This window comes from Palaemon carinicauda, chromosome 41 (assembly GCF_036898095.1).
Source record: "Palaemon carinicauda isolate YSFRI2023 chromosome 41, ASM3689809v2, whole genome shotgun sequence".
Lineage (NCBI taxonomy): Eukaryota > Metazoa > Arthropoda > Malacostraca > Decapoda > Palaemonidae > Palaemon > Palaemon carinicauda.
In genome coordinates, this window is record NC_090765.1 from 33,666,882 (window position 1) to 33,692,006 (window position 25,125).

At 37.7% G+C, this 25,125-nt stretch overlaps 2 protein-coding genes across 2 annotated transcripts in view; one reads left to right on the forward strand and one right to left on the reverse strand.

Annotated features, from left to right (window-relative positions):
* LOC137632506 (phosphatidylinositol N-acetylglucosaminyltransferase subunit H-like) overlaps window positions 1-25,125 on the forward strand; it is a 104,681-nt gene that overhangs the window by 54,646 nt on the left and 24,910 nt on the right. The gene's annotated exons all lie outside the window — the stretch shown is intronic.
* The window catches only part of LOC137632504 (NAD(P)H pyrophosphatase NUDT13, mitochondrial-like), a 16,210-nt gene continuing 1,946 nt past the window's right edge, over window positions 10,862-25,125 (reverse strand). The window contains exons 2-7 of the mRNA XM_068364466.1: window positions 23,382-23,517; window positions 22,753-22,838; window positions 21,091-21,289; window positions 19,986-20,150; window positions 16,280-16,425; window positions 10,862-13,605 (exon numbers count right to left, since the gene is read on the reverse strand). Coding sequence (XP_068220567.1) covers window positions 13,387-13,605; window positions 16,280-16,425; window positions 19,986-20,150; window positions 21,091-21,289; window positions 22,753-22,838; window positions 23,382-23,517 — 951 coding nt within the window. The 3' untranslated portion in view covers window positions 10,862-13,386. The remainder of the gene's footprint in view (window positions 13,606-16,279; window positions 16,426-19,985; window positions 20,151-21,090; window positions 21,290-22,752; window positions 22,839-23,381; window positions 23,518-25,125) is intronic.

Genomic DNA, 25,125 nt, shown 5'->3' on the forward strand with positions numbered 1-25,125 from the left:
TATAGCGCAAACGCGCTCGCCAACGCATCAGCGCGCTTCTACATCACAGCGCGCAGTCCAGGAGGTTCCCAAGATAGCGCACGGGCGCTTACGGGTTCCCCTGGACTCTCTGGTAACGGCGTGCAGTATAAAAACTGCGCACAATGTTCCAGTAGCGCACAAGGTTCCAGCTGCGCGCCCAGTTCCAGTTGCGTGCGACCCGCGCCCATCCCAACAGCGCACACCTACGCGGTCAGTTCCTGCTGCTCGCCCTGCGCTTCCATCCCAACAACGCACACCTGTGCGCCCACATCCTGATGCGCGCCAAGCGCGCCCACGATCTCCTGCGCGCCCCGCTATCTCACGATCGCCTAAGGCAACGGCACAACCTGCTCACCTCCCGCCTGTGCGCCAACGCGCGAACTCGCCCTCGCGCTATCACCAGGCGGCGCAATCGAGCCCACGCCCGGTCATGACAGACACGCGCCAGCATGCTACCACGCACTCGCGCTCATCAGTAGCCCATCAGCCCACTGCGCGCCCTCGCATCCAGCGTTCTACCCCTCCTCATAAGATAGCTCCTGTGCGCCAAATGCCCTCGCCATCTCTTACGCGCGCCCGCGCCCTCAACCTTACACGCCCACACCCACGCTCACGCGCGTGCGCGAATATCCTGCTGCGCTTGATTCATTTACGCGCGATCCAGACCAGGGCTTTTCACGTGATCACCAGCGTGATCGCCCGAGTTACATCAGGAGTACAGGCGGACAGGTCAACATCGCGCTCCCCTCTCCGCAAGCGCAGAACAGTGCGCTCGCCGGAGGAGGGGAGGTTTCCGGACAGGTCTAAGGATCTTTCTTCCTCCTTCATTGCAGATTCTCAACAGGCGAACCCTCATGTGTCGACTCCTCAAAGGGATTGAACGATCCCCTTCCCTCCAGAGGGAGTATCTGACAGCGCGACTCAGCCAGCAGCCCTGGTTTGGTACCATTGTCAGAGCATTTATGCAGGCAATGAAGCCTGTGCTTTCTGACTTGAGTCACAAATCATTGGCAACTTCCTCCCCCCTGAAGAGGAAGAGAGGAGTCCCAGACGTGGTAACTTCTCCAAGGACTATCCTGTCTCCTCGCAAGTTCTTACGTAAGGCTCCTACCCGACCTCAGACTTTCTCTCCCTCCTCTGCGGATGAGTATTACCCATCCTCAGGAGAGCCGGAAGATCTGGTCCGTTCCCCCATCGCACCAATGGGGGAAACTCCGCTGCTTCCTGAGAAGTCTCCTCGTATAGAGGTGGCGAAGGCCTTACATCCTTCATTGCTGGAGTCCTGCATCCCTCCTAGGAGGAAAACGAAGGACTCGAAGACTGTTCCCAAGTCTTCCGCAAGGACCCGACAGGAACCAGATAGACCTTTGGAGAACGTCCGCGAGTCTCCTCAGGAAGAGCCTTTGGGGACGGGAGACTTCGCTGCCAGTCCGTCAGGAGGAGAGCACCAGGAGTCAGAACATGCGTTCTGGCAAGTCCTGACCCTCATGAGGAACCTCAATGGGATCCCAGACCCAGAGATTCCTCTTCGTGAAGGGAAGGATACGGTCCTGGACCGAATCTATGGCACCCAGAAACCCTCTAGGGCCAGTGCAGCTTTGCCCTGGTCTCAGGGATGAAGAGTGCCAGAGACAAGGTTGAGGGCCAGCTCTCTGAGTTTGCCTCCTCCAATAGATCCAGTGCCGATAACAAGCTCCTCCCTCCTCCTCGAGTATATCAGAGGAGGTGCTTTGAAATCCTAGAGGAGACTTTTTTGAGTCTTCCAGTACACCATTCGGTGGAAGAACTCACTGGGGGAATCCCTCTTGAGGGACTCTCCAACCGGCAAGTATCCTATTCCGCAACTGAGATCCTAAGCCAGGAGAAATTTGCGAAGTGTGCCATGCAGGCAACTTCGTGGCTGGACATCTGGCTGGGATCTCTGGGCATCCTGGTACGTTCTGAGGACCTGTTCAAAGAAAGTACCAGGAAGGCACTGGAGACATTCTTACTCTCAGGCACATGAACCATCGAGTTTCTGGCCCTTCAAGTCTCGAGCTTTTGGGCCAACACGATTCTCAAGTGTCGGGACGCAGTGGCTCAGAGGTTCCACCAGAAGGTCCCCAGTTCTGAAGTTAGCAGGCTCAGACACTCTTCCGTTCTCGGTAAGAGCTTGTTTGAGCCAAAGGACGTGGAGCTAGCCTCTGAGAGGTGGAGGAAGTCCAATCAGGATTCTCTCATCCACAAGGCCCTGACATCAAGGCCTTACAGCTCCCCCCCCCCGCTAACTAGTGGAGGGGTAGTAAACCCTCGTTAAAATTCTTATGGCTCGTCATTTCAGCTACGCCGAAGTAATTACCCCATGTAAATAGCTAAGGTTTGTATAGTTAGGAAAAATACAAATTATCTACGAATTTGTCATCTTTTACTGGTCCTTTTTTATGTTATTTTATTTTGCTTATTTTACCTATGAATTAACTCAAGATTAACAGGGTACATATACATTGATCTTGATCTTCAGTCAGAATTTGTTTCTTTTACTGGTTGTCCTTTTTTATGTTATTTTATTTTGCTTATTTTACCCATGAATTAACTCGAATTAGCAAGGTTTACTTTATATACATCATACTTGAGTTTCAGTTGGAATGTTTCTTTCACTGGTTGTGCTTTTTATATGTTATTTTATTTTTCTTATTTTACCTGTGAATTAACTCGAGATTAGCAAGGTATATCTTCTCCTTTTAAGGAGTGTCTTTGTGTTAAATATTCCTTAATTAGACCCTCATACCTTGTGTACTTCTTGTAGGAACCAGCAATGTGATATTAACAAATGATCTTCTGAATGCTTTTAAATGTTTGGATAAAAAGGGTTTTGATAAGAATAAAACCCATATTCGGTAATTGTTTGGATAAAAGGGGTCTTGATGAAATACCCAATATTTGGGGACTTTTTAAGAGGGGTCCCCAAGGAATTTCCTGTGAAGGCCAGAACAAGGAATCCAAAACGACATGTTACATCAAATAAATATTGCCTTCTCTGCCCTCGGGCCAGTGTATCAATATGCAAGACACTGACTTACTAACTGAAAACATATCATCCACTAAGAATCATTCCTAACACTGAAGACAATTCTTACCTAGGCTTTTGTTTTTCCATTTGTCAATCATCTTTAAGTTATTTGCTTGACATAGAGATTTATTATTTTGCGCTACTGTACTATCCACCTGGCTAGTATAGTATAGTGGTAACGTCTTCGCCTAATATTCGCATGGCAGCGGGTCGATCCCCTCCAGGACCGTGAGTTTAAGCTGTTTAATGGGGGGCGGGCGGCATTACTGTAGTTTGGCACCACATTGGGGTGTTGGGCTTGCACGACTGAAGTTCTGGTGAGCATCTGTTCTGATAAAACTGGAACTGAAACCAGACACCTTTAACTGTTAACTTCTAAGTTATGTACTGTATAGTTAATTAGGTTCCAATTCATTATTTGCTGTACCTAATTTTTATTGATAGGTGATAGTGTTAATGCATGTTTCCCTATTTTGGTTGCTTTGGTTTTATAATGAAAGCACAGTCATGTATGACAGCCATTACCGTTCTGGCTCTTGGACAGCATGGGAATTATGATAAAGTATTTTCCTTATTTTGCTACACAAGTTATAATTCTGTTGCATATGAATTAGATAGCCTTGAATAGCTAAGCTGGGTTTTTAGGTACAGTAATGTTTTGGTTTTAACATAGTCTAGATTTGTTTGTGACAGTTCAGATATAAACATATGAATTAAATGGCTCCATTATAGGAACATAGTTTCGACAGTAAGTCGAACAGGTGAGGTTAGTCCAACTCAGTACTCAGAGGCCCAGAATGGAGACCAGTCCCTTACCAGTTCTGCACAGTACACCAAGCAGTAGTATCTCCTTTTTCAGAACTACTAAAGGACCTTATGAAAGAAGAGACCAAAGCAGTCTTCTATTGTACAGGTAAACAGTGAGGGAGTGCATAGACGTTCCTTGATCCTTGGGCCATGCCATTATTTGCCCTGTACAAGACTGGATGGCCAGGCATGATCAACTACAGGCCTACACGGCCAGGCGTGATCGACTACAGGCCTACACGGCCAGGCGTGATCGACTACAGGCCTACACGGCCAGGCGTGATCGACTACAGGCCTACACGGCCAGGCATGATCAACTACAGGCCTGCACGATCAGCCAATGGGCCTCTGTGGTACAGGGCCGATTGGCTATCAGCCACCAGTGATACAGGACTGATTGTCTGAGCCATCGATGATCGGCTATGCAGCTGATTAACCGTTAGCATAGGCAATCTGGACTGATCATCCTTCAGTATGGCTGATTAACAATTACCTCAGATCCCCATGGCTTGGTATCCTGATTCACAAAAAAATTGGATACTAGGTGGGATCAATCTTTCAAAAGAGAGGAGAGATCACTCAAATCGTGCAATTGTCCATCTTGGACTTAATTTTTTTTTCTGGAAACAATTGTCAGAATCATGAGGAAGAGGGATAAAGGAGGAGGATGACATCATCACAGGACAGTGTGTCTTTATCCTTAATTGTTTATGAGTTTGTGTTTGGTGCAGAATGACCAATCATTTAATACTGGTGCAAATAGTGGTACTTTTGCACCTGTTTCACCTTGTTGACAGACCATGAAGGTACCAGTCAGTGAGGAAACTGTAGCGACTTGAAGGGTACTAGTAATAACCGATACACCAAGCTCACAAGTATCAGTCAGCATGTGAGCTGCCTTGACCACGCTCTGTATAGGCATGAGGAGGTAGCATGAACAATACCCCTATCAGCTTACTATATAGTGTTGGAAACCAGTCCAAGATAGAATCTTTCACCTGCATCTGATGATACAGCAGTGGCTGTCACACCAGACTCTTAATTGCCAACCAATCACGAAGGTACCAGTTGATGCGTGAGTTCAATATTGGCACAAGCAGGTAGTGAGAACAATACCCCTATTTGCCTACCATCAGCACAGAATGGAACACAAGGATAGGGAACAATCCTATATCATGATAAGAATGGGAAAGATGGACTCATACACCTCATCATCCATTGACCTATGGTAATGGTGTTCAGTGCTCCCTGAGCAACAGGGGTAACTGTAATACCATCGTGTTTTTGCTTGACCGACCTCTAAGGTACCAGTCTCGAAGGAAGAGAATGACAGCTATAAGACTTGAGGAACTTTAGAAAATGGTCATCCCTCGTGACTATCTTCTTAATCTTCTTAAGGAAGAAGTGGATGACAAAGAAAAAAAGAGTAAGGAGAAAAGGTTGACTGATGAGGAAGAGAGTGAACTTTCTCAATTCCCCTTGCCAACTATTCTTCCTTGCTGTGTGCCCGATAATAACTTCTCACCCTCTGAGAAGGAAACTGCAAGAGCTTCCTCTGCTGCAATACAAACCACTGCACTGGGGGAGTTTTCTCACAAGGGGAGCCCTGGGAACACTCGCTGACTTGTACTAACATTACACAAGGATCACCTTCTAAAGACTGCTCTTGGTGGAAGGTGTCCCCAACATAAAAATAATTTTCACTATCAGACATGCAGATACAGGCAACACCAAGTCCAAATTAGGTGATGCTCTTGAACCACAGAAACTACCACAAAGTCAAATGAGTTACATTCCGAGTTCAAGATCTTCCTGATTGGAAGGGAGGGGACCTGCTTACTGTCACCCCTTCATAAAGGCACATAACACATTGGATTTTGAAGGTTTATATCTTCATAGGAACAAAATTCACTTCACCACATGCTCACCTTTCAGTGTTCTTCCTCTTACAAGCAAGTGCTCACAAATATTAATACCTGTACTTTCCCCAAATAAAAAAAAGAAAAGATCCAACAGTCGAGAGAGCAGTGTAATGGTACGTTTTTACCCATTGGAGCCAAACACAAGGAGCTACTCTGTAGGCATGGGCTTCCCCCTCTCACAACCTGTCATTGCCAACTGCTGTATTTGCAATTCAATGGCTGTTCCAGTGTTACTGGAGACTGCCTTATTATATTGGATGAAGGGTATTACTGTACTCATTTGAGTTGTTCTTCAAGCACTGTGGAAGTTGGATGGGAGGTATAGGTTACTGTCATGATCAAGAACCATATGAAAATATTGATGTAAGGGTAAAATTTTCTGGCTTTAAATCACAATTACCATGGTACAGTAGTTTCATAATTTTATTCACCTTCCTCTTTTGCAACTCTTTATTTCCAATTCCCCAGCTATAAGTAATTCAACTAGCCTAAACTAAGCAAATTCATCACCTTGCCTACATTTTTTTTTATAATTAGTTTGATGTAAACATGAATTTTTGAGTTATGTAGTTGATTCTATTACTATTTATAGAAATCCTTCCGAACAAGTTTTGATTTCTTTTTTCACCTGCCTTCGTCCTTGGTAAAAGGTTTGGGTCACATGGTTCAACCTTCTTCTTTAGCCCTTCCTTTGGTGTCCCTGGCGTTATATTCAGCGCATATATCGTCATAGTCCATTAGGAGCTCAGGTCAGGCCTGTAGATGCATTTCCAGGTGCCTTGACTGATGTCTAAATCTAATGTTAAGGAGCAACCTCTTAGGGCCTAGATTGATAATGTGCCATTTTTATATTTACCATGAACATATTTTGGTACTGATTACTGAATCCATTTCAGTGTTTCTTTAGGCACAAACAATTTTTCACTCAACATATTAACATTATACAGTATCCTGATCAGTCACATATCTTTTCAGACTTACATCCACATACAGATTTGGCAAGTGTTATTTTGGTGTATAGATATAGCCTTGTGTCATACTGCTACTTTGGGTGAATTTAGGAGCTAATACAGTACTTGCATTCTCAATACCATTTTTAGTTTTGAATTAAATGACTGGGGTGTTTGTGTGGATTAGTATCCATAAGGGGGATTTTAATGATAAAATTTTAGGACTTGATCAGTCTGATGCCGTTAAATAAATTACCACAATTTTGGGATAGTGCAATTTTGTCTCAATCTCGTAATAGTATTGATGAATTGAGCAGATTTGACAGTTCCAAATCTAGAATTTGATTAATGTTTTTATTCAAAATGACATGTTTTCTCTTGATATACTGTATGGATCAGAAGATGAATCTCATTTTGACACTATTGAAATCCCTTGCTCAAGCAAAGCCAGAGGAGGTGAATCAAGTACAAACTAATCATCAAGCTCCTCATTACTGCAGTGTTGAATGTTTTTGCGTAAAATTCCGCCCAGAGTTTTCAGAAATTCTGAAGGTTTTTGAGTAAGGGTGAAGAGCGGCTTTTATTAGCTCAACTCCATTTACTGTTGGCGTCTCAATTGTATCCTACATCATTTAACCGCATGTGACAATAGCCAAGATTTTTGATTTCTTTAGAACAAGTTAATTTACTGGAAATGACATTCCTTGAATTCAGGCAATATTTCTTGGTTGACAAGAGATATTTTAGCTATAGGATTGTTTGCTATTTGTTACAAAGTCTATCATTTGTTTATTCTATTGTAAGGGGTCTATCTTCTACTATGAAACAAAAGGAGTACACCCATATCTTAATCAAATGCTAGAGTTCTTAATTTGTTTAGATCCTAGTATCATCACTGATGGTACATGTGAAGTGACTGATATTTTTACTAACTTTGTCAAAGCGTATTGAATAAGGCAGTTGTTTTCATCAAGTTGGTAGTAGATTCACACATAGTCTCTTAATATGTTCACTAATTTTAAAGCCTACCTGAAATTCAGAGGATATTTGCAGAATTGTTGAGCAAGTCTAGCAGAACTAATTAGATCAGTTATACAATAACTACTAACTTCAACCTTGCCTTTATTCTCCTCCTATTCATTCTGAAGGTCATGGTACTGCAAGACCTTTGTCTAGGTTTCATTCAGGCAGAAGCTGTTATCCTGGAAGGTCTTTTGCCTTTGGCAGGAAAAGCTACGACACCAACAAGGTGCTCGCGCGAGGGTTGTAACCTCTGCATTCCATGCTTTTAATTTTCTCTGGTATATTTGGAAGATTTATATCAGAAAAAGTACAAAGAAGGACTTTTCGCCGGCCGTCACAGGTCGACCCAGAAATACAGTACAGGGTACTTGGTTTCCTTTATCAACAATTCTGATTCCATTTTCAAATTACATAAATAACCCAATCAAGTTGCAAGCTTTGTCTTTGGAAGATCAGAAGATTCTTGAAAATAAATTAATACATGTTGTAGATCCATCACCGTGCAATTGATCATTTCTGGTTCAGAAAGCCTCGGGGGGTTGGAAATAAGTTCTGGATGTCTTAAGACTAACCAAGTTCATGCTCCTGACCATATTCTCAATGGAAACTCCTTCTACAGTACAGAACTAGTAACTAGAAGGAAGGAGTGGGTGTATGATGTGCTCTATTTATCTGATGGATGTCTACTTCCATGTTTTCATTCATTAGGATTCAAGGAAATCCTTTCAGTTAATGTGTGGAGAAAAGGTACACCAATTCAAGGGCCTCTTTATCACTTTGAATACAGCTCCTCAGGTTTTTACAAGGATAATGGCTCAATTCACCAAGTTTTTATATCTTCTAGGGATAAGAGTCTTCTTTCATTTAGATGATTGGCTGGTTTTGAACTTGTCTCTAGAAAAGATTCAGATTTATGTAAAATTGTTACGCAATCTGTTGAGAATTCTTGTAAATTCTAAGTCGGTACTCACTCCATGTCAGACAATTTTTCCCTGCATTAGTGGATGGCTATTGCTCCAATTCCTTTTCAGGTTTTTCCTTCCAAAGATAAATTCCATTAATTCCTGAAACTATTGACACAGGTCTAGATGGTGAATCATGTCTCAGCACATGTGGCAGAGGCTTCTCTGAACTATGACAGAACTGGAGATTGTCCCAATAATAAGACATCTGAAGTTTCACAAGGTCATAGACCCAAAGACTATATGGAGCCCAACAAAGTCTGATACCTTGGTGGGAAAATCCTCCTCATCTTCCACAAGGGGTAAATCCATCTACCTGCTCAAATTCTGATTCTGCCCATTTTGTGTTAGACTGTAGCACTAAATCATCATCTGTCTGGAGGGGGGGGGGGGGGAGATTACCAGGAGTTGATGTTACACAAATTGCCTCAAGAGTTGTTAGTACTCTATAAAGAGCTGTCAAGAAGAGAAACTGGTTTAAGGAAGGTTAATGCTTTATTGATGGAAAACACAACTGCTCTGGTCTATATAAAGAAGCCAGGGGACAGTAGATCAAGGACCATGTTTCTTTTAGCGCAATAATTGCTATAGTGGACTTATAATAGGAGTATTCTGTTACTTCTCGGGTACATTGAATATTCTAATCTACCAGCTGAGCAGGAAACATAAGGTTCTAGTTTAATCATTTTGAAATTTAGATATATTTGCAGCTTTTTGGAAGTGCATAATGCATGCAATAGGAAAATACAATAGTAAACCATAATTAGCTGTATTAAGTTAGTTTCCTGGACAAAATGTAAATACTGTAACTTGAATATTGGTTAGATCCATGTATAACCTCCAAATCTAAAGCATTAGTGAAAATATAGTAGGTATCTTAATTAACAAGTACTGTAATCATGGAGGCCAAACATGACAAATTGTACAAAAGAGGGAGATACTATTTTTATCATATGATTTCAGCTGTCCTCACATTTCCTTTTATGGTAAAATTAATTTTTTCCTTAAGGGTTGTGGTGGTCGATGTGGTAATGTCCCAGACTGGTGAACGCTAGACTGGGGTTCGAGTCCCGCTCAAACTCATTAGTTTCTTTGGTTGCTGCAACCTCACCATTCTTGTGAGTGCTAAGGATGGGTGGTTTGGGGAGCCTATAGGTCTACTATATCTGCTGAGTCATCAGCAGCCATTACCTGGCCCTCCTTGGTCCTAGCTTGGGTGGAGAGGAGGCTTGGGTGGAGAGGAGGCTTGGGTGGAGAGGAGGCTTGGGTGCCGATCACATGAATATATGGTCAGTTTCTAGGGTATTGCCCTACTCAATAGGGCAATGTCACTGTCCCTTGCCCATGCCATTCATGAGCAGCCTTTATCATAGATTTTTTAGGGAAAGTGCCACTTGGAGTAAAGTATCTTACCTAACACAGCTTATCTGGAATTAGTGAAAAGGGAAACTTGGAGCAAAGTGTCTTCCCTAACATATCTTGTCTGGAATTAGTGAAAAGGGAAACTTGGAGCAAAGTGTCTTCCCTAACATAGCTTGTCTGGAATTAGTGAAAAGGGAAACTTGGAGCAAAGTGTCTTCCCTAATGTATCTTGTCTGGATTTAGTGAAAAGGGAAACTTGGAGCAAAGTGTCTTCCCTGACGTATCTTGTCTGGAATTAGTGAAAAGGGAAACTTGGAGCAAAGTGTCTTCCCTAACATATCTTGTCTGGAATTAGTGAAAAGGGAAACTTGGAGCAAAGTGTCTTCCCTAACATAGCTTGTCTGGAATTAGTGAAAAGGGAAACTTGGAGCAAAGTGTCTTCCCTAACGTATCTTGTCTGGAATTAGTGAAAAGGGAAACTTGGAGCAAAGTGTCTTCCCTAACGTATCTTGTCTGGAATTAGTGAAAAGGGAAACTTGGAGCAAAGTGTCTTCCCTAACATATCTTGTCTGGAATTAGTGAAAAGGGAAACTTGGAGCAAAGTGTCTTCCCTAACATATCTTGTCTGGAATTAGTGCCTCTCAAGATTAGGAGCTCTTGTCTTCAATTTATTTTTCTCCAATAGAGTACCGACTCTTATCTGACCCCTTACACTAGGTTTCTTGCCTTGAAATGCTTAATTCATGGTAGAAACAGACTTGCAAATAAGATCTTTATGTGTATTTAAAAAAATAAATAACATGGCTAATAATTTACATTTACTGACAAAGTGAAATTGTATGGTAGTGCCAGTTGTACTGTACATAAGTATTGTATATTCCCTGGGTAACTGAGCATTCAGAAGTACAAATTTCAGTGCTTTACTATAGCTGCAGTTGTTAGTGTTGTGCATTTTGCATGTGAACTCGGAGGAAAACTAGGTTCATGTTGAATATTTTAGTTAAATAATAAAATTAAACCATTCACTGCTTTAAAAGTGGGTATCCCTTAACACATGTATATTCAGCATAGTGAGCACCATGAAATACATCATGAAATGATATTCCAATAAAACCTTGATTTTAATGCTTTTCATATGATAAACATTTTCAGCATAAAAAACTTTTAACACACTTTAGCAAAACAATATAACAAATTGATAAAATTTAAATATAAACCAGACTCACACAGGAATATTTTAACAGCCACTGTGTAAGTGTTACATATAAACATTGAATATTTATATACTGGTATATAATGATTACTTGGCCTGAGATGGGATAAAATCTGTTCTAAAGAATGCATAGATATTCTAAAGTCTTTGAAAATAAATTACTAAAAAAACCTTGATAAATGTTTATCTCTTCAAGTTAAGAACCAACTAAATATAAGTACAATATATTCATGTTCTTAACCACAAGAGAAAACATTCTTTGATAAAAGGAAACCTCATTTTAAAGACCAAGAGCAAATTATCAAAGAAAACCTAAAAGATGTTTCAAGTATTTATGACTTGCATACAAAATATTTTCTTACAACCTAATAATGTCATGTTAAAGTTATTTAACTTTACATATAAAATATTCAAAACTCTTAACAGCAACAACTTTAATGAGGAAACATTTTTTCATTCAAGATTTTGTGCCACAAGACGAGGTTTTTCCAATTCAAGTTTAGGCAGATTTAGCTTTGTAATCCAACGTATTATTCCGTTTCAGATCTGCAACTAAATCACCCCAATTGCGCTATTTTCTTTAACCCTTTTACCCCCAGGCTTTTTGGAAATTTCCAACCCTTAACCCCCAAGGGGTTACTTTTTTCCCAGCACATTTTGGTGTATATTTCTTTTAAATTGCTCTAACAGCCTTAATTTTTGTCATAGAGAGGTCAGGTTGGTCTCATTCTCTTGGAAAAAGTCTGAATTTTCTCAAAAACTTATCAAAAATATGAAAAAAATAATTTTTATAGCATTTTTTTGCAAGGACGTACCGGTACGTCCATGGGGGTAAAGGGATGGCTTTTGTGAAACGTACCAGTACGTCCTTTGGGGGTAAAAGGGTTAATTGCTTGAAACCATTAACAGCCATTGACATTTTAATACCTTAATTTTGTAACACAGAATAAAAAATTATTATGATCAAGACTTAGAAAATGGTCATATTTCCTACAAGAAATCTCAATAAATATACCTGAATTGAAAAAGTATGCATTATACTACAATCTCTATCATAACAGGATGAAACAAGAGGAGAGAATGATTATGTTGTTAGTTTCTAAAACTATGTAACAAAAGAGAACTGGCCACCCTCCTGTCTAAGGTATTCAAATGGAATTTAGGAAAACACATTTACTCTTTTATCTTACTTAATTTTAAAAATGAGAGATAGACTTGTAATGTGACAAGGTTCTTTCATAAAATCAATACATTTTCCAAAATATTTATCGAAAGACACTATCAGATACTTTGAAGTATTGTTTCAGTCTTCTATACGAGGTAAATATGTTTGCAAGTATCCTTAAGATAAAAGACTATTTAAATCCTACCAAATTCCTTTACCATACACAGAAATTGGATGAAGCCAGTTCATATCTATAAAATCCTCTACTTACCACTACTAAAGCCCTTTTTTAACCCTTTGAGTCAGAATCCTTCCAGCCCCAACCCTTTCCAAATGACTTAACACTCAAGCTCCTAGCCCTTTTTTTGGACAGTTTACTAAACTCATCATAGCACAAAACTATATATGATAAGACTTTATAATATTTATTATCGTCTAGCTGACAAAATTCAATACATATTTTGTAAAAATTTTATTTATGTAAATAATAAAAGAAAGAGAAAATAACTGTCAATTACTTGAGGTAAATTATTTCATACTGCATTAAAGGGAGCACAAAAAGTGGATGTAAATTATGTCCAATGGCACTAAAAGGGTTAAGATCATAAAATATTTAGGTATAAGGGAAAAGAACCCCTTAACCTGCATAAACTTCCGTAGACGAGGACATTTAGGTAGTCAGATATGTGAGGGGGAATAAAAGTGAAAAAAATTTGATAAGGAAATTTAAGAATGAAAAATTAATACTGTATACCCCTTTCACAGCTTAAGAGAATTGTCTTGGTAAAATTAAGTACAGTATACAAAATGTTACAAACAAAATCTCCTATCCAAATACAGACTATTTAATAAACTGTATAAATTCTATTCTCGCAACAAAACGCTGGAAGCTTTAATTTTTGGAAGTTTAACCTAATATATTTGTTGATAAATATCTTGAATTGGTGTGCCTTTCATCCAATGGGAAATGAGGTGATATGCAATTGCTCCAGGTGGTGGAATAAAGAGTTCCCCTGAAGGATTGCCTCGTAACCTCAAGAGAGGGTTTCGATCAATCCTTTGTAGTGCTGTGCCAATTTCTTCCCGAGAAAACCACCGGGCATCTTGCAATTCACTTTGATCAATTGAAAGCTGGAATAAAGAAATATTAAAAACAAATGTAATACTGCATCATCTTATGCAGAAAACAATTTTTATAATAAAATTACTTCTTTAATAGGATTGTTAAAGAGGTGTGCCTAAATGAACATATAGTATTTTACACTTAATAATCTCTCTTTTTCATTATTATTTATTGACAAAACATATATCTGAGGGAGAAATTTAGATTAGTAAATAAGTTTCAATCTACATTACTTGGTAAGTAGGTAAAAATAATGATGCTGTTCAGACAAAATACTTCCAGACAATCAGCTTGTAAGAAAATTTTCCGAGCTAAAATGGCCCCACTGCGAGTGAGTGAAAATCTGCCTTCTCACTAAAAAAAAATTGAGTATAGTGTGTTAGTTTACAGCGTGTGGGAAGTGGTCTTGTTTCAGGGGGGTTATGCGATGATCCACCGTAGGGCACCAATTTACCAGGTTTTTCGCTCTTGAAGGGTTTCTTTGTTACCTAACCCCTGCAAAGACGGAGGGCCGACTATACAGTCAGCCCGCGCTTTATGCGAGTTTATACTTCAGTTACAATGTATGCAACAAAGAGAACCGCAACACACATTAAATAAAAATCAAATATTCGCAATAAAGAATCTTGCGCGATGATTTCAAATACCCCGTGCTCCTTAGCACTGGACTTACCTCGCACCACTTCCCTCTCTCTCCGCCCAGGTCATCTCAGTTCTCACTGACTGCCTCGCAGCTCTCACTCTTCATTATTCACACTGTATATCCATTTACTGTGGTAAAAAATTACATCTATATTTGAAGTAAACCAGATTTTGATTAAACTGGTGTTTCACTCAACTGTGTCCAATAACAATGCATGTAATATTCACATTTTAGTATCTTATTTATAGATAAAATCATACCGAATTATAATCTTTTCCATTGTTTACATTTATGCTTTCCAAATCAGCTGTTTAAGGCATACTATGGAAGGATATTTTGCATTGCCTAAAATAAAAAATTAATTACTTTATTATTTTCCAATGAGAATACTAATTTCAATAGTTTTATTTGAAATGCTTCTCTCATATTTTATTTACTGTTGAGTTGAATCGCATATACAGTAGAGGTTAACTGTAGTTTTATTCATATTGCCGATGCACGATAATTTATAGTTTTATCTCCGTGTTGCTTAATTATTAAGCTTAAGAAATTATTTATATCATGTCATAACAAATTTATAGTCTCGGTTTTCAGACACTTTGTCATCTTATCTTCTAAATTCAGCATTTACATTTAATTACTCAATTTGCACATTCATAGGTTCCTACTAAATTTTTATTTTATTACCTCCAGTTTTAGATACAGCTTCCCCCCCCCCCCATTCCAAACAAAATGGCAGCTATGAATATTGTTTGTTTTCTTGCCTTCATTTATGGCTTGTTAGTTTATTTTCTTGAGGATCTTTTCTCCATAGTGAATAAGATCATAATGTAAAAATGTCAGTCTTATGCTACTTTGTTTGCTATGGTATGATGATTGAAATACAGTACAAGCAAAACAGCTGCTATCTGATTCGATTTTTCATAATAAAAGAGCTTTTTTTTTTTTTTGGTTATAGTGGCTATATGCATTTACGCAACAATTATAATGTTACTATTGATGCTTTTATCATTATCTTTTAATAATATTCTAACCCATTGAAGTAGAAGATGGGATTAATATTATTACCAGGTTACTGTAGATGTCGCAATCCCAACAGCACTGCACAAGAGACAACACCGACGCATCAGGAATTGCATCATATTAAAAGTTTGCTGCGTAAAACTTAATACGAAAATGATTCGTGGTCGTTGTATAAAATATGTAGACTTAGTTCATCTTGAATTGTATACTGTACATATTGTACATACATACATATACCCAGGCACTTCCCCCAATTTTGGGAGGTAGCCGACACCAACAATGAAACAAAACAAAAAAGGGGACCTCTACTCTCTCCGTTCCTTCAGCCTAACCAGGGACTCAACCGAGTTCAGCTGGTACTGCTAGGGTGCCACAGCCCAACCTCCCACATTTCCACCACATATTGTACAGTACATAATTACAGTAATGTTGTTTATTGTAAATGTAGGCTACGTGAGCGGTGAGTCAAGTCATCCGAATAGAAATAGCAAACACATAGTAAAGTTAAGCCTTACCGTAGTGATAGTAGTATACAGTATTACAGTAATATACACTACAGTATCAGCGAGTGCTATACAGTATTATTGGATACGAACAACTATACTGTGATAGAAACCAAGTGAAAACAATATTAGACAGTACTTGGTGTGTTAATTATCCTGAGTGTAGGTAATGGGTGGCGAGTTGTTAGGTTAGGTGTTATCCCACTCTAGGGCACCAAAGATACACAAATTCGTGCCTGACTCTGTTACCTAACCCTCGCGAATAGTGGGAGCTGACTGTACAGTATTTCAAAGCTTTGAACTTTTCATAAGCACTTCCAATGAATACTGTATGTATTTTGAAAATGTGAATAGTTTCATATTTCAGGCATCCATCCTCATATTTTAGTTTCAAGATTATAGATTAATTCTACTGCACGACACGTTAAAATCTTAATCATCATTGGGCTAACTGTATGACTGAAGTACAGTACATTTTATTTTGGGGAACTGTCTTGTAGTTAAACTACTAACCTCTTGTTTTTCTGCAATTGCATAGCAACCTGCCATGAGAGATCCCGGGAAAGGCCAATGCTGTGAGGCTGCATATCTTACTGCAGACACTTCAATTCCTACTTCTTCAGCTACTTCTCTGCGTACAGTCTCTTCTAAGCTTTCCCCTGAAATTAAAAGTTTTCTTTCAGAAGAATAATGAATGATTAGATATAAACCAAATAACCATCACACTTAAACATATAACTACAGTACTTGGTTTTATGAGGATTAGTTTTATCAATACAGTCACTAGTTTATATATACTGTACATAGTCATGTGGTCAGCTACTCGGACACACTTCAAAAGAAGAAGAAACTATACTCTACTTTTTACCCACCCAGTAATCCCTCTGGTAATATTAGCAGTTAAGGACTTGTGGCTAACAATTTCATCTTTAAAGCATTGTTCCTAGAAATCTCACTCTTAATGACTTCTTGCTGGCAATCTCCTCCTTAAGGCCTTGTTGCTAGCAATCTTTCTCTTAAGGCCTTGTTGGTAGCTATCTCACCCTTAAGGCCTTGTCGGTAGAAATCTCACACTTAAGGTCTTGCTGCTAGCAATTTCACCTTTAAAGCCTTGTTGCTAACAATATCCCCTTTAAGGCCTTGTTGCCTAGCAATCTCACACACAAGGCCTTGTTGCTAGCAATCTCTCTCTTGAATCTTGTTGCTAGCAATCTCCCCCTTAGTCTTTGTCTCTAACTTAATGACTTGTTGCCGGCGAAATCCCACTTAAGGCTTCGTTGCTAGGCCTTGTTGCAAACAATCTGCCCCTTAAGGGTTGTTGCTAGCAATCTCCCCCTTAACGCCTTGTAGCTAGCAAACTCCCCCTTAAGGACTTGTTGCTAGCAATCTACCCCTTAGAGCACTATTGCTAAAAATCTCCTCCTTAAAGCCTTGTGGCTAGAAATTTCACCCTTAAGGCCTTGTTGCTAGCAATCAATCTTTATGTATGTAGCACTTTCCCCCTTAAATCATTCACTGTGTACTCCAAACTTACTGCAAGAAGTTTATGGTTGGGAGGTGGATACTGTACTTGTCATTATACAACTTGATAGGTTTGTATCAAAATATAGGATAAGTTTGACTTTTAAAAAAATTTTATTTTTGTAATTAAGCCTTAACAGCATATTATTTCTGGGCTTGACCTGTGTCGCTCCGTGAAATGCTCCTCTAGCACCATTTCTAAGGCATAGTTATTGCTGAATATACCAGAGAAAAAAAAGATGCATGGAATTCCAGGAATAAACCTAGCTCGTTCACTCTTTGAGGGTCGGTATAGAAAACTGGGGCGTGATTGAACCACGACCATAGATCCCTCACCAATTAGACCTCTCCTTCATTAACATACCCCCTCTCTACCCCTACATCTCCTCACCCCCCTTCCTCATTCCTCCTCAGCACTTGCGTTGGTCAGACGTGTTTTGTTTTGCTCAGTATGCTTTGTGTTTATTTTGGAAGATGTCCGACGTTTTAGAGATCCCTGCTTCCAAGTTGAGTATTATATTTGTCTGTTTGGGATTTATAGGTAGCGACACTTTTTATTCTTAACCGTGTTTGTTTTTTTTTGTTTTAGCTGCTGGTTGTTCCATTTCGGGGTTTGCTGCGGCCATTGTGTCGCTTACTAGTGATCTCTTTGTTTATCGGGATCGCATTTAGTTCCTTATACTATTTGTAAGCCCTGATATATGTTTTGGACATCTATTTCATATTTTGGCATGGTCATATTTGATTCATTTTTATTATTTTAGCGAATATACCCTACAGGTTTGTTAGCGCTGTGTTTGATATCCTACTTAGTCGATCCGTAAGTGGTTCGGTGGGTAGCTTTCTAGCCAGCCTTTTTGTTTTGAGTCCATTTTGGGGAGAAGTATACGTTTTGGTTAGTTAAGCTGTATCAGTTTACAGTTTTGAGAGTAGCTATTTAGGTGGGAAGGTCTTCATGGTGTAAGGAAGACAAATTGAACCAGGATGCTTAGGTATGAGACATTAATATAGTACAGTAATAGGAATTGAACCTTGTATTACCACGGGAAATGTTTTGTAGTAGAATTGTTGAAAATAAAAACAGAAAATTAGATGCCATAAAGACCTCATAAACAAGGCATAAAAGCCAAATCCCAATATGCTACTCTTAAGGTAATAGTGTGTGGCTTAGAAGACAAAGTGGAGACTACCTGTCCCTTCCACAAGTTTTGACTATTTTAAACTTGAATGTAAAAATTGTTCATACACCTGTAGTTCAGAGTTTGAAAGCTCAAATAATCTTTTAAGAGATTAGGGCTAATTGAAATGCTTAGTGCAGCACTGAGATATGCCTTCCCAGTACAGTATACCTAAACATGCCAGGCCAAAATAGGATATACAGTACATACATTAAATGTCTCCATAGAATATAAGATATGAAATTCAATATTCCCTGCTACAGTTTCAAACTAGGAATAGCCAAAGCAAAGGAGCATGAAAATAACTACGAAGTTGGTTGTGGTTACCATAAGTTTTGGAAAGTCAACAACCAACTACTCCATTAATTACTTATGAGAACTAACTGACAAGGCAAGCATAAAGTCAGCGACATCTTTCACAGAGGTTGGAAATGCCAAATTTATGGGCCATATTCTCCAGGGAGTTTGATTGAGAAAAGAATAAGCTGAAGTTAAAAATATGAGAAATGCAATAAGAAGGATTCTCTCTTAAATTTTAGCATACTTGTTACCCATCTCTAGAACACTTATGACCCTTGTATTAGCTCTCTACTAACCATATAAAGGTGGATATAATGGATTTAACCACAATCTTTTAAGTATCAACGAATTAGTGGAGCATTTGCTACTTGTACGGTCAATGTTTCAGGAGTCAAATCAATGTTTATCCCTCTACAGTAAGACAACTGCTCCTTCACTTGACATAGATAAAAAGGTGTTTGCTTGGATCTGCGATAAAGACAACTGCCAAAGGCAAGGTTCCAAACAATGATGACGTTTTGTGGTTTTTCTCTCAAAACATGGTCAAACGATGATATTGGGCATCTCTCTGTGGTCAGGTTAATTACGACTACAAAAAACCACACTTTGCACCATTACTTTAAATTTTGGTGATTAAGATTTGATAATGAAACCAAAATTACAATAAATAAAATAAATATACATTAGATTAGGATTTTACAATATAATCCTAGAAATTCAGAATGAAATGCCATTCTCCTGCGAAGTGTCAACTCTGAAAGAAATCATGTGCCGATTGAAAACATAACTAATCGCTTGTCAAAATTCTTTACAGCTACAATGGCAACACTGCATTTATCCATACTGTGTGTGGTCGAGGTAATAACGCTGGTTCCAAATACTTACTCTGGACATATATGTTGCATAAGATTGAGATAAAATACAGTATTAGGGTTTAATGAGGAATTCAAAGCAGGCTTTCATGATTCAGAGGAGAATCAGGGAGAACTAAAAACATGCACGAATATATATGATGGGCACCATTTACATTTGAATAATTTGGCCATGGAATAGATTATATTATAGAAAAACTGTATTCTTGAAGGGAAAAGTAACAACTAAAAGTTTCTACTTTTCTTCTTTTTGAGTGAATCCTAGGAACTGCTGTTTCAGAATTAAGCAAATATAAACTAGAGAATTGCATTGAAACACAAGAACCAATTACTGTATTGCAAACTTACCAACATCAGAAAATCCAGCAACACAGGAATACATTCCTGGAGGGTGTCGAGGCTGTCTTACAAGCACCATGTTTTGATGATCAGGGTCTGTAACTACGACTATACCAACAGGACTCGAACTAGGGTAATGTGTCATCTCACAGCTTGTGCATTTTCTAGTATAACCTGTAAATTGATGAATAATTTCAACCAACCTTTGATAATCAAAGAGGCACCCACAACTAAATATTCTATTGTACTTTACTATACATTAGGTCAACAGAAAACAATATATCCATACTGTACTGGATTAATATCTTCATAAAATCTTAGATTTTTATCATTTTAATCATGTAATTAACTTGCTATTAATGATTTAACATCACAGCTACTTTGCAATCAGAATTCAAAGTGTGTAATTTTTACAAAATAATAATGCAAACATATTTATGCTATAATATTAGGTTAATTAAATATTGAAATTAGTTTTCACTGATGAGGGGGACTTTTTTTTTTTTGCAATTAGATGAGTACAACTCAGTTTTCAGGCTTAAGTATGGTTCAAGAATATAAAACAAGTCTTTCACTGTACTTGATTATTATATCAAATGAATAAATGCCAAATTCTATTCATAGCATAAGCATTAGTTTTGGAAAATACTTTTCAAGCAATATCTTGACAAATTCCGGTTCATGCTTTCCCTTTTCTTTTTTTCTGGAAAATTTATTTATTTTCTTGAACTAAAGAATCCATCATTGAGTTACCAAAATATGTGCTATTTTAAATGAAATAGTAATGAATGGCGAGCGATTGTGACGCAGTTCCAGTAGGCCCTGCTGCTTCCTCCGGTGCCTTAGATGACCGCGGAGGTAGCAGCAGTAGGGGACTCAGCAGTATGAAGCTTCATCTGTGGTGGAAATGTGGGAAGTTGGGCTGTGGCACCCTAGCAGTACCAGCTGAACTCGGCTGAGTCCCTGGTTAGGCTGGAGGAACGTAGAGAGTAGAGGTCCCCTTTTTTGTTTTGTTTCTTGTTGATGTCGGCTACCCCCCAAAATTGGGGGAAGTGCCTTTGGTATATGTATGTATGATTCTCATCCCCAAAAGGATATAAAAAGTTAAACAAACCTGCTGCATTTCTTTGAGTTGGAGCACCACATTTACCACAGAAAGCATTATTTTTGTTCCACATAATTATGCAGTTAGCTCTTGAGAGTATGTGGGCCTCCTGCCAGGTGACCATAAAAAGAGCTGCCCTCAAATCACAAAAGTTTGCTTCTGTGTCACTTTCTAATTGATCTTGTACAGCTGTTGGCAATGACCCAACCTAAGAGATTAATAGAAATCAGTACAGTTCTATACAAATTCCAATAATTATCAACTAACCATAATCATCAAACACAAAACAAGTACAGCACATGACAAAAAACCTAAAAATAAAAAAAATTACGAAAGCTAATCAGTGCACAAATAACAGTGGTAAGGATGCATTGCATACTTGCAGTTATCTGCAGTGATCACAATTCAGGTAATTGTAGGAAAAGTAAATAAGTTCCTCTATGATTATTACTTATAATTATATTTATATTTTTCAGGCCCTTACTAAGTAAATGAGGATGCCTAGCATTCCATAAGGTAAAACTCGGATTTCTAAAAGAGGTCTGGGGTGAAGATTATTTGGTCTGATTAACAGTATTCGGTTTTTGCATTGTGACAATTTTATCAATTATTCCCGGCACTTTTTATATGTAACGTTTGCTACACAAAATAAGACCCAGAGAACTTAGTTGCTGAATACTAAGAAAATAGAATTGGAATGCGGAATAATATACATAAAAGAAGCATAAACTTTTATAAGGTATACTGTTAATAGACACTCCTTAGAATTAGCTGTTTGGAAATGTGTGTCACTGCCTAAATAATTTGTCCTTTCTGGAAAAATTAACACCTCTGTATATTTGAATAACCTCTAAACTTGAAGATACTATAGTACAAATATAAATTCTGTATAAGTAATGAGTAAATGAGCTAACAGTGTAACATGATTAGAGCTGGATTAAAAAAAATAGCTCTAATTATGCTAAATTTTTTTTTCTCCGAGCTCATTGGGTAAAGCTTTTCATTAGGCCATAAGTATACCTTGCCATTTGCAAATGAATAATAAACAGAACTACAATTACAGTATAAAAAATTTGACTTAAATTAATCTTTTAATTTTCAAGAAATTTAATAATGAAATAATTTCAGACTTTAGTTTTGTGTTAACTCGCAGGCAATATGTAAAACAAATTATATGTAATTTGCCTTTATCATCTGATAGGTATACTGTATATAACTTTGTTGTATGAATCTTTATCTTGTTGCCATCATGGTTGGATGGCCATCTTATTGTAGATCATTCCTCCGCACCAGGAATATTGGTTAGGGTAATTGCGATTCAGTGACTGAGCAAACTGGTGGGCTAGGTGGGAGTCATAATGCATATCAGGGAATTTTGTTGGAGGGTAACTTTGCTCATACTGCATCATTTTATAGAGAAGGACAAAATTTGAGGTAGTACTTTACTCGGTACAAAGCTACAAAGGCCAAGAAGTAGTTCCTCTTCTTTATTACCAGTATTATAAGGATTCTTTGGTATACTGTACAATTAATCTCTCCAATAACAGCAGTTTCGATTGCTAAATTAGAAATCCTTCATGGAAGGGGCATACTCTAGAGGTTAGAACATTTACTCACCAAGCAAGAAACAAAATTATAATGTACAGTGCATAATAAATTATAAACAAATACCTGTACACCGTATCTTGGGGTACCATCATCAAAGATATCAACAAGAACACTAGATGTTATAACTTGGGGGTAATACTGCATTATTTCTGAAATGAAACAATAAATAAGTTTACTTTTTAAACAATGTTGCTAAAGTTGATTAAATGTATTTTTTTTATTTTTTTACATTAAGCTGTACTTTTTCACCATCAATTACTATACTTGGAGTGATATTTCCTGTAACAAAATTCTGTTCACTGATGTCTAATATACAGTACTGATAAGTGATAATTCACAACCAGACTTTTTTTTTTTTAATTATTCTTTAGCTTATAAAAATTTGTTCTAATTGCGAACAGGGAAGTGAAAACCAAATTTGCCCACATTCAATGGATTGAACTCTTCAAATTCTTAATTCTAGTTGGTTTTTAGACTGGTACAGTATTATGATAATAGAAAAAAAAGCCAGCTATCTAATGCCACAATGATTTCATTCAAAAAATTACTCAAAAATATAAAAAAAGAATACTGGAATGGGAGAAGAACGGTTAACCTTTACATGGATTGCATACACCATTATCATCATTTCAATCATATATAATAAACTTGAACTATTTTTAATGTACGCAAATGATGAAAAATATACTCACCTGAGTAACTTAACCAAACTAAGGCATTATCAGTATTGGCTTTATCGACACGCAAAAGAGGTTTACTTCGGCTGTAAACCAAAAATTTTCCATCCGGTAAATAGTCGAGACAAGACCTATCTTCTGCTTTTAGTTTCTGTAATAAAAAAATTATGTTAATTAGAAATCAATATTAATGAATGTTAACTTATTAAAAATAAACTATATACAGTATATGAATAGAAAGCACAGTAGGCTATTAATTGAAAAGAAAAAAAAGTTATCATCATAGCAACTAATGCTGATAACATGACCACTGTTGGCTACATCATATAAAATATATACCGTATATACAGATACTGTACATTCAACAACAAAAATGTATATAGTTTACTTTTTTTCTGTTTATTTATTGAGAAGACCCATTTGTTACTTTTAATTATAGTCATACCCCTAAAATATGTGGAGCTATTCAAAAAGAAAGGTACATCTGAGCTTAACTTGGCAGGTTAGAAAACAATCTAAATTGAATTAGATTTAACATATTCTGTAATTAGCCCAGCCTTCCAGGGTCAATGTATAATTTGTCTAATTTCTTGTCAAAACTGAATTCAGGATAAGAAATAATCGAGTGCTGCACGTTTTGGCATTTTCGAAAAGGGGATAGGGCAATAATCTACAGTATACGAGTATATTTAAAAAAAACAAAGAGTACTGGGTATTGTAACTTTTATTGTTGCAAATGTGATGGTTGCTTATTGCATATGCACTATTCTAAAACATCACTTAATGTTTTAAACCAATTAAGACTACTTATTATTTTATACAGTACTTGATTACTATATATTTTCATATTTACACCATTTTTAAAGTACCATTCTTTTCATTTACATAATAGCTACTGTGAGTATGAGAAGTGCTTGTGGGAGTTAAAATAATCTGAAAGCTTTCATGTACAAATTCTGACTTCAAGCTGCTCTACTCTATATTCATTAAGAACTAATGTCTCATCAATATATTTTCCTCTGTTTAAAAAAAAAAAAAAAATGAAGTTAAGCAGTAATTACCCAAATATTTTTTTTAATTCAAAGAGATGTATGACCTCTACCTATACTTCCTAAGTTTACTGAACGGAATATATTAGCCCTTTTACCCCCAGGCTATTTGGAAATTTCCAACCCTTAACCCCCATGGGTTTTTTTTTTTTTTTCAAGCACATTTTGCAGTATAATTTTTTTAAATTGTTCTAACAGACTTAATTTTTGTCATAGAGAGGTCAAGTTGGTCTCATTCTCTTGGGAAATGCCTGAAGTTTCTCAAAAAATTATCAAAAAAATGCAAAAAAAAAAAAAAAAAAAAAATTAAATAGCATTTTATTGCAAGGACGTACCGATACGTCCATGGGGGTAAAGGGATGAGTTTTGTGAAACGTACCAGTACGTCCTTTGGGGGTAAAAGGGTTAACGAAAGCAATGCTATAGGTAGCATGAATATTTATATAAAAGTACAATAGCGAAGAATATAGGACATGTTCTTAGTGTATTTATAGGTAATTTGAAAAATTCAGAAAACGACATTTGGTGGAAACCCATATTTTTCAAGTTATAAAGATGCTTGAATCACAAGATGATACAACTGCAAAATCATACTGTATTTCGCATGGGAAACAAACACAGATTTAAGATTCCTACCTAACCTAACCTTACCTAACACTCCCATACTCTCACACCCTGGGGGACAAACCACCCCACTTCCATGCCCTTAC